The sequence below is a fragment of the Labrus bergylta genome, chromosome 11 (genome assembly GCF_963930695.1).
Source record: "Labrus bergylta chromosome 11, fLabBer1.1, whole genome shotgun sequence".
Lineage (NCBI taxonomy): Eukaryota > Metazoa > Chordata > Actinopteri > Labriformes > Labridae > Labrus > Labrus bergylta.
This window is the reverse complement of record NC_089205.1, coordinates 15,938,595-15,953,867: the sequence shown is the minus strand read 5'-3', so window position 1 is coordinate 15,953,867 and position 15,273 is coordinate 15,938,595. Positions and strand designations below refer to the sequence as shown.

Sequence of the window (15,273 nt, the reverse complement as noted above, 5' to 3'; positions counted from 1 at the left end):
TGTCTTTTGAATACATAGGTCAGTAAATGATTCATATGGGATAGTGAGTCCAGACCACAGAGTTGTCACCATGTCAGTCCATCTGAGTGCCAGTCCCGAGGCTAAATGAGAACTGTATTGCTGATAGACCCCCTGCAGAGGCTACACTCATTACACTGAGCTCCAATAGAAGGTCAGGTTCAAATCATGTAGGACTCAGTATCGCTGTGCATCAGCAACAAATGTTTTTATGTACTCTTAGGAGGAACCTGACACACCCAAAGACTAACATACTAACACAGGTATGTGACACGACCACATCCTATTCTTTGTTTGCTCACGTAAAAATGTAAAGAATCCCTAACAAACCCTCCTATGCTGATCTAGAGGGAATTTATTTTTCCAATTACTCTGGATAAGACTAAAAACTGAAAGCACTGTGCTTTGTTTTGTACAGAGTATCAGCATCCATAGCATCTTCCTCACTTTCAGAGTAGTGCTTTGTACATTTTTTTTCTTTGATAAAAATCATTTTGTACCATGCTCATAGTATCCAGGACTTTGACTTACTACAGTCTTTAATTGCACCTTTTTAAAGTCACCTTTACTTCCTCTGAATGTTTGAGGACTTAGCATTAAATATGTTATTTCATCACTCTCAGAGCCTAGGGACGATAGAAAGGGACAAGAATCACATGAACCATCTTGTAACCAAGACTTACAAGACTTACTTTGTTGAGTAAAGAGCCAGAACTAAAAAAGAATAAGACCCATGGGTGCCTCCAGGTTATTCAGGAGAGGAGAGAGTTTCTTTTCTGTATCTATTTTTACTTAACGCCGACAGGGACGAGTCTCCTGACCCTGGAAAGAAACACGAATGTGCTTTTCATTGGCTAGGCTAACAAAAATAGAGTTGTTGTGAAAAAGCTGCTCAATCACAGAATCTATCTGCAGTGCTGAAAAATATCAGCAGTCTAGAAGACACAGATTATTTCTCTCCTAAAAAGATGTTGTTCAACACCAGGCTAATATAGTGTTTGTTGTCTTATGGGTACATGTTTGAATAGCAAGTTGACATTAACTGGGAATAGAACAAGCCTTTTCTAGTTTACTGATGAAGCCATGTAAAGGTTTAAAATGTACAAACAACCCCCAATTCAAATAGCACAAACATTCACTATTAATGGACACACAGTAGTTAATGCAGAACACACAGTCTCCTTGCAGTTATAGAATTTCTTTAAACGGTAGATGTAACCTACAAAACGTGAATAAGGAGTCAATCCAATGGGAACAAAATCTATTTGTTTTACTGCTGCCATACATTAAAGAAGGCAATGAAAACACTTATGGGTGAAAAGCAGAAAGTCACCCGGTTACTGTTCCCATCACCCACACTGCCAAACTGCCTCATTTAAAAGAAGCCATCAGCTTTCCAAGCAGGCTTCACAAGATGAGGAAATGAGATCCTGGGACACTTTTTTGCCTTCAAGACTGAGCAGTATCAAAAACCAGTTCTAAATTTATGAGGTTCATGGATTAATAAGGCACATGAATTTCGATTCTGCTTTTTGGTATTGAACAGCAACATAAGTCATTGAGAATGTTGTGGTCCATTAGTGTTGTACTTATCTGCCAGGATCTACTGTGTCCACATTAAGAGGACCATGGCAGACCACAGCAAGTGATCAAAAGTTTGGCTAAGCTACACTGAAAAATACAATGACACACTCAAACGACAAATTCACTAAGTTATTTGTTGAGAGCCTAAATGTGTCAACGGCACATTTTTGGTCCTAAAGTTTTTGTAATTTTTTCAATCTGGAAAAGTAACAGAAATTGAAATCAATAAAATTGAAATGGTACCCACCCCTAAACACTTATTAGGCAACAAACGCAATGAGAGCAACAACTGAGGCTGGTGACATCTCCAACAGGATGAATGCAACAGATACTTAAATGTGACTTGAAGTGGTGTGATGGTTGCACATCGGTTTCTTGCTGATTTGCGCAACCAAGGAGAAAAGAGGGCTATGGGGGGTCTTTTGCATTTTCCTCTGAATGGCAAATAGCATAAAAGATTAGCATTCCAATAGAGCTCTCCATACCAACAGACCCCTCCCACAGAGCTAATCTAAAAAACACAGAAATAGTTGGGAATGCTAAGAGTCTCAACATGTGACGACAAAAGACGAGTGAAAAAACGGTCAACAAAAGGGAAACTATCTCAATCATATCCTATTTAAAATATGTCATATTAACACTTCTCAAGCAGAGGAGAAATTCTTATGGATGAAAGCTCAGCAAGGTTGTCTAATTTCCTTATCATGACCTTGGTTCTCACATCAAGCTGCCTTAACTTTGTATCCCCCGCTTCAGGGGTTAATTACCAGGCTCACAGACTTCACAGAGCCAAATTACAGTTCCCCCACTAATGCAGTCTCTCTCACTTTTCCCATTTGCTCTATATATACTCCACAGCACATGTGTAGATATTTCTTTGTCTGTATGCCACTTGTGTGCCTGAGCAAGAACACTTGTATGAAGTTGGTAGGCATCTCAGGCACAATGTTTCCTTGAGAAACCTCTCCTAAAAATATTGATGTTATGCACATATCAGGTTTATGAGGCCTGTTGAAACTTTGGATCTTTTTCCCATTGCACTCATTTTGTGTCAAAGATGGCACTCTAAGCTTCTCTGACAGTCACAAAGGACAAAAGGAGAATACTATTATACTATTATACTACTATGGTGGGTACAGTAGGTAGATTGGCCGGGCCAAAATAAAAGATTGTGTTTTTGTGTCCCATACACATCTGTTACAGTACATTTAATTGAATAGGGATTATGTTCTGTTTAATCAATAACAGATTTAAGTCACAGATTCGATCATTTCATCGGATCAGGAAATTGAGAAATTGTAAAAAAATATATATACATATATATTTGCTGGCCTTTATTTTTTTTTCTAAATGTATTATTTGTAGGCACTAGTTCCCAGTACCATTAGACCCCAAGCAGCTAGGCTACATCAAACGCACTTAATACTCATAGCATAGTTTTTATGACTTTTTTTATTAAACATTTACCCGCCCTGTGGCGGATAGCCCTATGAAATGTACTCGCCAAACGGAAAATCTACCCACATTTGGCGCTTGACGGGTGTTAATTTCGGACCCTGAGAGCAGCCAACTCTAAGCCCTTAAACAGGCTCGTTGATACTGTAATTGGAACTCTTATCACAGTGCAGTATCAAGAAACATCGGATTCAGATCAGCACAACAGGAGCTTAGCTCTTTTGGCCCTCTCATTTGATTAGATGATTGGCTGCCACAACATAAACAGACAGTAAGTAGAAGACGGAAAGAATTAGAAAAGAGATCTAATGGAGCAGACCTGTTAAGCTGGTGCTGACATTCTGACAAGGATTTATTATTACAGTTATCAATCTTACTCCTGTGACACCTTTGAAACCTCACAATGTAAGATAACAGCCATAAACTGCAATACCTTGAGTTTGTGTCTGGGAAGGGACATTTCTTCCCTATTATTCAAGACTGCTAAATGAAGATTTTATTGACTTTCGGCAAGGCTTATCTTTTACTTAGAGGCAATATACGTCCTGAATAGTTGTCATTCTGAAGAGCTATAATAGCTTGAACCCACAAAGTCATTACTTGCATAACAGTAACTGCTGATCTCTCTAGCTTTATGGTCAGCTGAGAGTTGTCATAAAATTAAGCCTGGTTTAGGATGAAACATAAAACAGATGCATATAATTTGACATGGCTAGAGCTGCTACAATTGGTGAATTGAAACAACAATAATTCTATTTATCTGTGAAAACAGAGGTGCTTTGTTTTTGTACCGTTTAGGAGATGAAGGCAATGGCCACGTAAAGTTAAGACTATCTTGTTCATAGTCAAAGCTCCGTGTTGATGTTTTCTTTATATTTATACAGTAAAGGTGCAACTAATAATCCTCTGTTACATTACCATCACTTATTTCTTTCAGAACTGGGATTTGAAGTACTGATGAGCAGCACACTACAGAAAACATAGTGGGCCAATGGCACGTCTGTGTCTGACCCAATTTTTTTATTGTAAAACAATTTATTATTAGTGACTACTCAAGTACTTGTCTATGAGGTAATGCAAGAACTTGAGTACTGATATTACTGTAAATGTCCATCCATTTAAGCACTATGTATTCAAAGCACTGGCTGCAAAATTTGGTCCTAAATTATAGCAACATAGCTTTATTAGCATAGCTATTAGAAGTGGGAAAAATTGATTTATGTAAAAATCGAGAGTCTTATCTTCTGAGATTTTAAATAGACTCATAACTTCCAAAAATTAATATTTTTTTGGCTAATCAGTCAGTCCCTGCTAAGTGCTAAGGCTCGCTCTTTAACTCAGTAGAATGCCTAATAAAGCAGCAAGAAATTCAGGCAGTCTCACAGATGAATGGAATAGATCCTGAAGTATCTACTAATTTAAAAATAGACTTTGAATAAAGAATCCAGAATCGAAAATAGATTCTCAATCGAATTTTGACCCCAATAATCGAAATCGAATCAGATCGTGAGACACCCAAAGATTCCCAGCCCTAATAGCTATGCGCTGGTGTACCTGCTCAGCTAGTAGGGTCACCAGCACCTGACAAGTCAAGTAGAAACCAGAAACACAACAGCATAATTCTACCACTTAAATGGCTCAAACCAAAAACTATTAAAATCCCTTTGCTCAGCAAGTAAGCCAAGTCGAGCTTGATTTGATTAACAATAAGGGGCCCAAATAAACTAATTTCTTTATCGGCCAACAATGTTTTCATTTTCATTGTACTGACCAGAATATGTTTTTTTTTTTTTTAAACTGGAACATGTACACAAGCCTTGAGAGTAAAAATGTTCTGTTTTGGTCACATACAGGACAAGAAAATGTTACATTGTTGGATTGTTCAACATCCTGTTTGCTTTTCAATCTATTTGTTATTCTTTTTTTATAGATCACAGCACTTAGCGGCAACATTCATTGTCTGGCCGGTCTGCCTCCAAATAACAATCTCAAAAGAGTCTCCGTCTGATTTATCTGATTCATTCTCTGTGGATGGTGACTGAGTTCTAATCATCTTTCAAAACGTGATGTCCATGGGGGCGATGGTAGCCTATTGGTTAGTGTGTGTGCACCCCATGTACAGATGCTAAAGTCCTTGAGAGTGGGTGGCAGGATTTGAATCTGACCTGTGGCTCCTTTCCTGCATGTAATTCCCCACTCTCTATATGATTTCTGACTCTATCCACTGTCCTATCTGTAGAATAAAGGCATAAAAAGCCCCAAGATTAATCCACAAGCCAGTTAATGGTAAATAGACTTGATCTTAGGGTTATTCTTTTCTATTCTTCTGACTAGATCCCACCAACACATTCACACCCATTCACACAGTGATAGCACAGTTTGCTATGCAAAGCGTCCATCAGATATTATCTCATCCATTCGTACACATAATTACTGCCTTAATTTGACAATATCACATTAAGACTTTTTTTTTATAGACTTCTGAGACTCCGTGGGTATATGACATGTATTTCTTAGCCACATGCAGTGAAAGGTATATGTTGGAAACTTACAGTTCATCTCGTTGCCGTTGTGACAGCACCATGGTGATGGGGCAGTGTGGGTGGGATCAGGAGGGATCAGATGGTAGAATCTTGTGCAGCTGCTGCGCTCTCCTCAGTCAGGAGATGAGCTGTGCTGATCCAAGCAACACCAGCGAGGACGAGTTGTGTACTCCAATGGCAGGCAGTAGTTTTTCTTTCCAAACAAACCGACACAGACTGAGAGATGGGGAACGCAGGAATCTGCCCCCCCTCCAAACTGCCTGACTCCAGGGACGAGAGAAGTGGAGAGCCTGCAGACCAGTCACTAGCCAAATCTACACTGCATCTAGAGAGAAGAGAGAGGGAAGGAAAGTCAGCATTAGGTATGCATGACAGATAACATGAAGAGTGGGTGGGGATGAAATGTTTATGGGCCGGAGGAGTGTTGCATCAATGCAAAATGTGTCATTTATATAGTTGAAATCAGAATAACTCAGCCGAGAACAAAATCATTCTTTAAACCAAATGTTTTTCACCAGTTTATATGAAGATAAAAAGGCTAAAGGGTCTATCAACGTTGTAAATAGTCACAGAAAAACAAAAAAACTATTATTTTCTTCCTGAAGGACAATGTGACTAACAGCAAAAAAAAAACTCTATTAGACATCTTATAAATGTTTTAAAATATCCCTAAACCATTACTTTATTTGCTTCGAATTTGCTCTACTCCTATCTACATTCACACTCTGTTGGTCAGGTCACCAGTCTGGTCTGAGAGCTCTAGTCTGCTGTTGCTGGAAATTCCTTTCACCATGAACATACAAGAGCTGACCCACATTCTTTAAGCAACGTGCTTCTCCTCCCAGGTTGCCAACGGAAAAGAAAAACAGGACACAGCAGAGCACAAAGCACACTCCAGTAACGGCTGTGCTTGACTCTATCGTCTCCTTATCATGGCTCGCTGAGAGCTGGTAGGCCTGACTGATGGCACAATTAAATCACATGACCGTTTGAGAGTCGAGTACTGATGTCAGAACCAATAAATGTAACAATACTGTGATGAGGTCTATTTTTACACCACATCGATGCCTTGAAAAGCACTTCACCAAAACAGGAACCCACCAGAATACTAACTGGGTGCTACAATAAGCCTCTTCATCTATTGTGACCAGCCGGACTAAATCTCTGCCAGACCAATAAAACAAAAGGTACAAAGCCCTCTGGAGACCTACAACACACTGTAAAAAAACTACAGCGAGGCACACATGTACAGGAGACAGAGCAAAGTTTGAGATTTGTTGAATGGGAACAGAGCAGTGAAGGAAACTGTGTTGCGAGGAAGCTGCAATGAAGGAAAGTTAACATGTCCTTCATTCCAGCTGATGATGCAAGAGTGACATAACCACAGGGGAAATGTCATCCTTTTCACTCCTGATTTTGTTTGCAGAAACAGCTGCAGGGGAACATACAAGAGTTGATGTAAAGCATGAAGGCAGCAGATTTCAGATAAACCGTCCCACGGAGAGTTGAATTTGAATTGAAAGTTAATATTAAACGTACAGTATGTTATTTCCGCCGCAAGGGGGCTCTCAATCAAAACAATAACGAAAGATGAGACGAGGCTGGTGGGGAATCATGGGAGTGATTCTCTCTACAACTCGACCCCCACCTCGATGAAAACAAACATCCAGGTGACTGTAGTCATGACAAACGAACGGAACAGACCTGAGGTAGTGACTATGTTTACCGATGAGCTAATGTATCAAAGTACAATTTACATGACATGTTTAATCGCAACAGCACATACAGAAATAGTTCAGCAGCTTTCAGTAGCAGTTCCTGGTTCCTTATGTAACATATTTTGTTACCACGGCAACGATAAACATGTCTATCCGTCTTGGCAGAGGTCACTACAAGACATGGTCCATTACAAAAATAGGATTTATCTGGCTTTGAAAACTGTTGGAAATACCTGAGGTAAAAAATATATAACATAGGTTTATTATTCAATTTTTTACTGATTTAGACATTTTAGTGTAAAGATTCTACATATTATAACTTTGCACTACGAGGGCACTTTGACCTCGTAGAAAGATTATTAAACAGAAAGCAATCTGACATTGTCAACAGCTGACCTCTGGACCCTGATGCCACCCCCTGACACATATCCGAATTTCTACTTACTTCACACCGTGTGGATTGCGGCAGGCAGACATGGGGTTTCTGGCTTTTGCCCCACTACTCTGCGGTGGTTCAGCGTCACAGTAGTATTACAACACAATAAGGTGATAACATTATAAAAATTGATCTTTCTATGGCTCCACATTTAAAAATAATAAGTAAGGGCTTGCTGATATTGCCAAATGTATGGTAAAGATATTTATTTCTTCATGATAAATATATCATCTAATATCAGCACAAGTTTAGGATGATGACAGAAGCAAATGGTTTTCAACTTAATTTTAGATTATAGCTTATTTTATGTACCGTAAAATCCGGTGTATAAGACGCACTTTTAATACCTTTTTTTTCGTCTTAAAAGTTGGCTGCGTCTTATACACCTGTGCGACCAATATACCAGTACCAATATACCAGTATAAAATACTGAAACACACGCCGTCATTACAGCAGGTGCAGCAGCCACTAACTGCGACCTGATGCGATTAAAAAGCCATCCCCATTCATTGTGTACTGAAAGCTGAGCGCACGCCGTGCTGGGAAAGACGGCGACACAGACCAGTCTGGCTGCGCAATTTTTTTTCACATCTTTTCTCCCTCACGAGGTCATAATCATGCATTCACAGAAAACAGTGGTAAATTGTTCTGTAAATAAACCTTGTGGAGTGCTCTTTTGAATGAAAGAGTCCTATATTAAAGTTAAAGAGTGACTAGCGGAGTCAGGCAGCGCAGCTCGCAAGCTAGAAGTCTGCGCCTCACAACTTTCCCTGCAGGCTGAAAGCTCAACTACCGTACTGTAGCTAGTAGGAGCGCAAACTCCCAAAAGTGAAAGCAGACAGAACTAAAAGAACGGCAGGAAGACAGTTTAAACTTTTTTTTCTCTATAAGAGACCTTCAAAACAGGGTGCATCTTATATACCAGTGCGACTTATAGTCCGGATTTTACGGTACTTTTTTGCTGTTGTATTCTCTCTTTTTTGAAAGGTCAAACCGCTTCAAGGTAAAAAAAAAAGCTGAGTGCTGAGCAGCCACAATAAAAGAGCCTGTTTTTTAGTAAACTAATTCCTTCAGTGTTCATTGTTCACAGGGTTTTAACCAGGTTTTAATTTACACAGAACTCTCTGCCTCTCTCACATCGACTTCTCTGGTGATTAACTGGTAAAAAAAAAACATGGAATACAGCCGTTTCATTTTTAAAATCATTGTTGAGGGCTCTTCAGCAGGGCCTCAGAGGCTGTAAGCCATGCTGCTGCTATATTTTGCTACACTTGTTTTTCTCATTATTTACAGACAATTAGAGATAACAATCCTCTATATGATTGAACGATAGTTATAAATGACCAAGATGTCTTTGATGTTTGGATAACAAATGAACTACTGCGGACTGAATGGCTTTTGTTTGTTTCTGCTGCGTGAGGGGTTGTAAAGTCTATCTATGTTGAGTAAAAAGTGTTCAAGTGTATCATTGCCATTGATTTTAATTATATCACAACCCTGTATTGACATTCTTTTATTGCCCAGCCCAATCGAAAAGCGTGCTTCTTTCATATCAACCTTTACACATGCTGTAATGTGTGAAATTGGGTCATCTACTATATATTGATACTTCCCTCTGTGCTGCTGGCAGCTGTCATCGCTGTGTGCATCCATTAATGTGTTAGACTCCCCGCTCTGCAAATCTCATTTGTTGCTTCAGTATTGAGCAAAATGTTTGCACTACCACATAATCAGGATAATTGGCTCAGCACAAAATGTGGTTGTGTCTTGTTGGCATGGTTTGCGGCCGTGGTGCATCTATAAATCTCCTCACGGACGGTTATAATGGTTACGCGTCTTCCTCCCATTGATTGTCTCGTCTTTGTGTAGCAGCAGGAACTGTAAAATAAAAGGATCCCCTTACAGTAATGGTGCTGACTGTTTCATGAGGTGACTTTTAATTTCCTGATGAGTCCTAGCAGGTTATCTGTTATTAAAATGCCATTTCTAATGAATAATGGAAACACACTCTCTGTCTGTTTCAGAAGCCAAACACCAAGAGCCCAGTCATCACTGTAAAGAACCACACCCACTGTAACGCTGCACCAATCCTGTTTTGATAAAGGTCAGGCATACAGTTTGAGCCTTAATATTGAAAAATGAGGACTCTTGAACACAAGATTTTGGTCTATCCATTCACTTCAACTACAAATATGGTTCCTCAAAGACGTAGTCACATTTAAAAAAACATCAGGGTAATCAAAAGTAAGGAGAATGAAATGGAAAAAACTGAAGCAATCCAAGATTGACTCTCAAAAAGTCAAATATAAATAATTTTTTGGATTGTATCAGGGATCTGATCAAATTGTTAAATTAGCCAACTAAGGATGTACCAAGCAGCTAAATTCCATGACTATTAAATTGGAATTTACTAGACTAGTCAACAAGTCTTAAAAAACCAAGACACAAACACTAATTAACTAAAACCCGACCAATTAATCGACCAGCCGAAAATATCTGAGACTATCATGAGACTATCTTGACCTGTGTTTTATAACAGAATTTGATGGATCAACTTCATAAATGTGTGTGTATCGCCATACCTATCAATCTGTATAAAGATCAAAAGTAGCTCTAAGAAAGATATCAGCCGATATATTGATATCAGAATTTTATTTCTCCCTAAAATCCAATTTGGCTCCTTAAATCCCTTAATGGTCCGGCACTAGATTTTACACTCACAAGAACAGGAATTCAGCCAAGAGTGGCTAAGTAGCAGTGCTAGCACCGTCTGTCCTGTGCTTTACATCAGGGTTGTTGAGCAGTAGCCATTAAGCAGAGCTCCAGCCCCGGCGATTGGCAGGTGGCGACGGTACTGCTAAGGTACTATATTAAACCAGCATTAATAATAAAAAAAAAAAAACACTAGTAATGCTGGTGCCCACTAGCAAGGGTGACAATGTTTATCACAAAATCATTTAGTAGCGAATTGCGCACATCCCTACAGCGAACAAAAAAAAAATATCACAACTTTCCATGAATTAAACTGCTCAGTATGACAGACACGGTTTGTTAAAATGATCTGTGATAGTCAACGCTTCTTCGCTGGACTAAGTAGCATCACTGAGGGGAGCAGTTCAAGACAACTAAGATAAAAAAAAAAAACATCAGGCTTGAGTCGAGTTTCACTTCTGGTGTGAAATGCAGCCCAAGCGACTCACCACACAACCATCACAGCAATGCTGACAATGTTATGCTGGCGGTTATCACTTCGTTGTCAACTCTTGTTCACGGTCCACTGCGAGCCTCGTTACGTCATCTGCCCCGCTCAAAAGCAAACATCTCAAACAGCTAGAATCTGGAGCATCTTCATTTTCTGTCCGTGACTTCACCTTCAAGTCCTCTGAGTGTTATTCTACCAACCAAACACAGGGCTCTACTGACCAGGGAATACAGCATGTAAAATAAGGTGAATCGCTGAAAATGCATGATAATAATAGCAATGGGGTGATTGCGTCAGCTGTATTTTAAAACTGTGTTTAAAAAGAAATATCAAAGTATTTGCTGCGTGTTCACGTTTAGCATGAAGACTGAATCAAAGAAATGTTTCATAATCAACAAAGGGAATTTCCCAAACTGTGCCACTGGCGAAGCAATTTTTTTGCTAATTGTATCACTATCTTGTAAAAATGCCATACATTGACATAACTTTACAGAAAACAAAGCCTTCATGTTATCCAAACAATACATTCCACATGATCCTTCACTTTACTGACAAAGGTTTCAGCAGTTGCAACAATAAAGACACTTATGTTACATAAAATATCCCCATCAGGAGACAGGCCAAATGTCAGTGCATCACTATGCTGTTAGAAGCTGGATAAATGTGAATAATTCATTAGGTCAAGTAATGATTCACTAATTTAATGGAGCTGTGTCATTATTCTGTTCATCATTTTTAATCCAGATTAGTAAAAAAAGAAGCTCATTAATGATCTGAACCTTGAAAACTCACTGTGAGGCTGATTGTTCTGGAAATCGTTGACTTCTTCTTTGTAAAGACACTCTAAAGAGAAATATTCTGAATCTGGGTTTTATCACTAACTGAGCAAACACGCGGCTCGGCTTTCAATCTGCAGCCATTACGACCTGCAAAATGTACTAGACAGTAACGTTGGTTTGTAAAACTAACACAGCTAGTGATATAGTCCTTCAGTCTTTAATAAAAGGATGTCCGTTTACACAAAACATCAGCACAGGTAAGAATCATAAGCCTTGGTTGTTCATCGATACGTTTTCAAACAGCAGATGGAATTACTTTACTAATACTTATTTGTCACAACTGTACAATGTCTTTTCAATCGCCAGATCATTATCCTTCCAGTTAATGGCCTGATCAGTTGATCACACATCCATCCAGGAAGCCCAGATACAAGGAGACACGAGATGGAGCAGCCAGGAAGCTCACAGGAACAGCAAATCAATCACATGGTCAAACCCATCCTACACATGTACAAACAACCCAACGAGGACTGGTTAGTCACATATTTTGTATTAAGTTCATTTTCACAGACATAACATGCTTGTTGTGGCTGACTTTAACCCTCTACACATGGCCCACTTAATGCCAACAAGTAACGGGTTGAAAATATAATTGTTCTAAATTTAGACTGGACGTGTAATGCTGAATCAGTAAGAAGTGTGTCAAAATGAAACCTTTGAAATCTTCAAGACAGCACAAGTGGTTGATAAAATTAAATCCATCCACTGCTTGAGGTTTTCGAGACAGGTTGGGTTTCATGCCAACAATTGCCAGACATTTCCTCACAATCTACGTAAAGATGTTGTCCAAACAGATTGTCAAAGTGTGTCAGAACAGCCGTTTGTTGATCGACGGGCAGTTTATGCTGGAAGCAGGCCAATAATGACCAGTCTGCAAGCTGGCGGGGGAGCCTGTCTGGAAGGTCAACCTCTGTGGTACTATCAGCCAAGGAAAGGAGAGTGATACGAGTGTCTATCTGCCCTTCAAGCTCCTCACAAGCACAAAGACAAACAGCGTGTCAGGCTCACCATTGTCTGTTGATACAAAATAAAGACAAGGGGGCACACCTCAGTCTTTACTACTAGACTACACGAGAGGAAAACGCCCCGGTAAGATCTGTTACTGCTTCCTATCCTGTTGTTGATCAGGCAACAAGTACCAGCAGGGCTCTTGCAGGGGCTGAATTCACACAATTGGTGTTGTTGTGCATCCACTGCTGACATCAGTGAAAAAGAGCCTGGCTGATGGGATGCGCTTATTCAAATAAACTTTTTGATTAAACTCTGGACTAACAAAGACCCGATGTGTCCAATATGAGCATTTCAGTCCATGATCCTAGTGTTATTCTAGTCTGGTTTTATCCAACATCACGACCAGGTTTCCTAAATCTACCTTGATTCCGTGTACGACCCCGTGAGACAGCGGCGATAAAATACAGAATAGAATAGAATAGAATTACTTTATTGATCCCAAACTGGGAAATTGTGGTATTACAGCAGCAGGTTATCCAAACACACCATGAGTAAAAAACACAATGTTAGCAAATCTAAACACAATATAATATTAACTACAAAGTAAATAAGCACTAAAAGATATCAAAAATAAGAATTGTGAATATATACAACCAGGATTTCACTAAGCATTACTAGTCTTAAATAGGAAGATTAAATATGGATAAGATTGAATGTAAATGTGCAAAAACAGAGTCGTAAATGGACAGTGTTGACATAAGTTGAAGTGCATGAGTGCAGACATATAATAAGCAGAAGCTATACAATGTAACGGCGAGTAGACAGACACATGACGCGTCCCTGTGTTTCAGGTCCACACGTCGTGCCCTACATAAAACACTCAATCACACATTTTAGAAGGAGGGTGCACACGGAAAACGAGGCAGACACTTGAGCGTCGGGTACACGCAATACAAAAACTCAGCTCCTCCGATGTGCTCCACCCTGATTTTCTTACACTGTGCCAACAAACCGCATGAAGCGCAGAAACGATGAGGGCTTCAGCTGAGCCAGGATGACAGCGCCGAACAGCAAAGGGGGAAATACAATCGTGGCATGTTAGCCCAAAAGAGCAATATTTTTATGTGGCTCAATTGCACAACAAACAAGGTTTTAAACCCCCCCCAAAAAAAACAGATTAAAAAAAAAAATGTATCATAACGCCCTTTCCAAATGCTTACATCGGACCCAGCAGTGACATAACAGATTTACACCAAATCCACCAACGATGAGTTACTAACATATAACAAATCAAATGCGAGGTGTAACATCTTGTGACCTATATTTTCTTCTGCAGGTTAGTTAAGGTGCTTTCAAACTGTGCTCATTACACATTATTACCAACTTGAGGTGGGGGGGGGGGGGGGGTGTACGCCAAATGTAACCGTGATTCACGTAAGGGCGTAATTTACACATAAAGGGCGTTGCATTATGACGACCCTGCTATCCGGTTTACCCACCGTTAATCTAATTCAAGTTATGGTTAGCCAAAGTTAACGTTAGCCCAAGTTTAGCTTACCGGCGATGCAGTCAGAAAAAGTTAGCCTCTACAAACCACCCCTCTTTCAAAAATACACTCAAGTTCAAATCAGCTACGATTAACTTTTGCAGTTTTCTAACGTTATCCGCCTCTAAGTGCAGAAGAGTTGATTATCTTACACACACACACACACACACACACAAGGCTCACAAGGTACCTGCTGCTCCGGTCCAAGCTGGCCTATCCGCCATTTTGAGACTATGAAAAAAGGAGGCGCAACATTTAACAGCCACATCGTCATGTTCTCCTCCTAACGCCACTTTTTTGATCGGCTTTCACAGATGCTAGGAAAAACTAGAAAAACTCACCCTATTGTTTCCTCTTCCGCGAGTGTCCACAGCCGTCTCCCACGGTAACACGACCCGACAGGGCGTGAAATTTCCGCACCAAAATATGATCTTGTGATGTGGAGGTAAACTGTGCCCCGTCTCGTCGGTCGGTCGCTCTCTCTCTCTCTCTCTCTCTCTCTCTGCCTGCTTGTTTTTTTTTTTTTTTTTTTTTTTTTTCTCGAAGCCTAACCGCATTCGCCTTCAGACCGGGCGCGCGCACGCAACTCGCGGTGACGAGCTGGCGGGAGCGCGCACGTCCTTAAAGTGAGAAAGGAGGTGGGAGGCGTTCAAAATATTTAATAATATATAGAGTATACATTTTTTTCTCAGTTGTAACGTCTAGTCTACTTTTTGGCTACTCTAGATGCGTTTATTTTAAACCGCATTTATTAAATAAAAAATAAAAAAATGACACATTCAAAAGTGGCGGAGAGGTCAGCGTTGGATTTTACCTTGAAAAGATGCCCCAGAAGAAGGAACTGTTTCCTTTGAGCTTGTATTTATATAAGTGTCCCTTTAACGATACCCCACTACATTTTAGTAGTAAAAACGTCTTACAACACTACATTTATATTATTTGCAAACGAACACATTTCATGTAGGCTATACTAACACTAGT

The 15,273-nt window shown here is 39.8% G+C and overlaps 1 protein-coding gene across 1 annotated transcript in view; it reads right to left on the bottom strand.

Annotated features, from left to right (window-relative positions):
• The window catches only part of LOC109988013 (lissencephaly-1 homolog), a 39,232-nt gene extending 24,436 nt beyond the window's left edge, over positions 1 to 14,796 (bottom strand). The window contains exons 1-2 of the mRNA XM_065960253.1: positions 14,634 to 14,796; positions 5,610 to 5,925 (exon numbers count right to left, since the gene is read on the bottom strand). Of these exons, the coding sequence (XP_065816325.1) occupies positions 5,610 to 5,641 (32 nt within the window). The 5' untranslated portion in view covers positions 5,642 to 5,925; positions 14,634 to 14,796. The remainder of the gene's footprint in view (positions 1 to 5,609; positions 5,926 to 14,633) is intronic.
• Between the last annotated feature and the right edge of the window lie 477 nt (positions 14,797 to 15,273).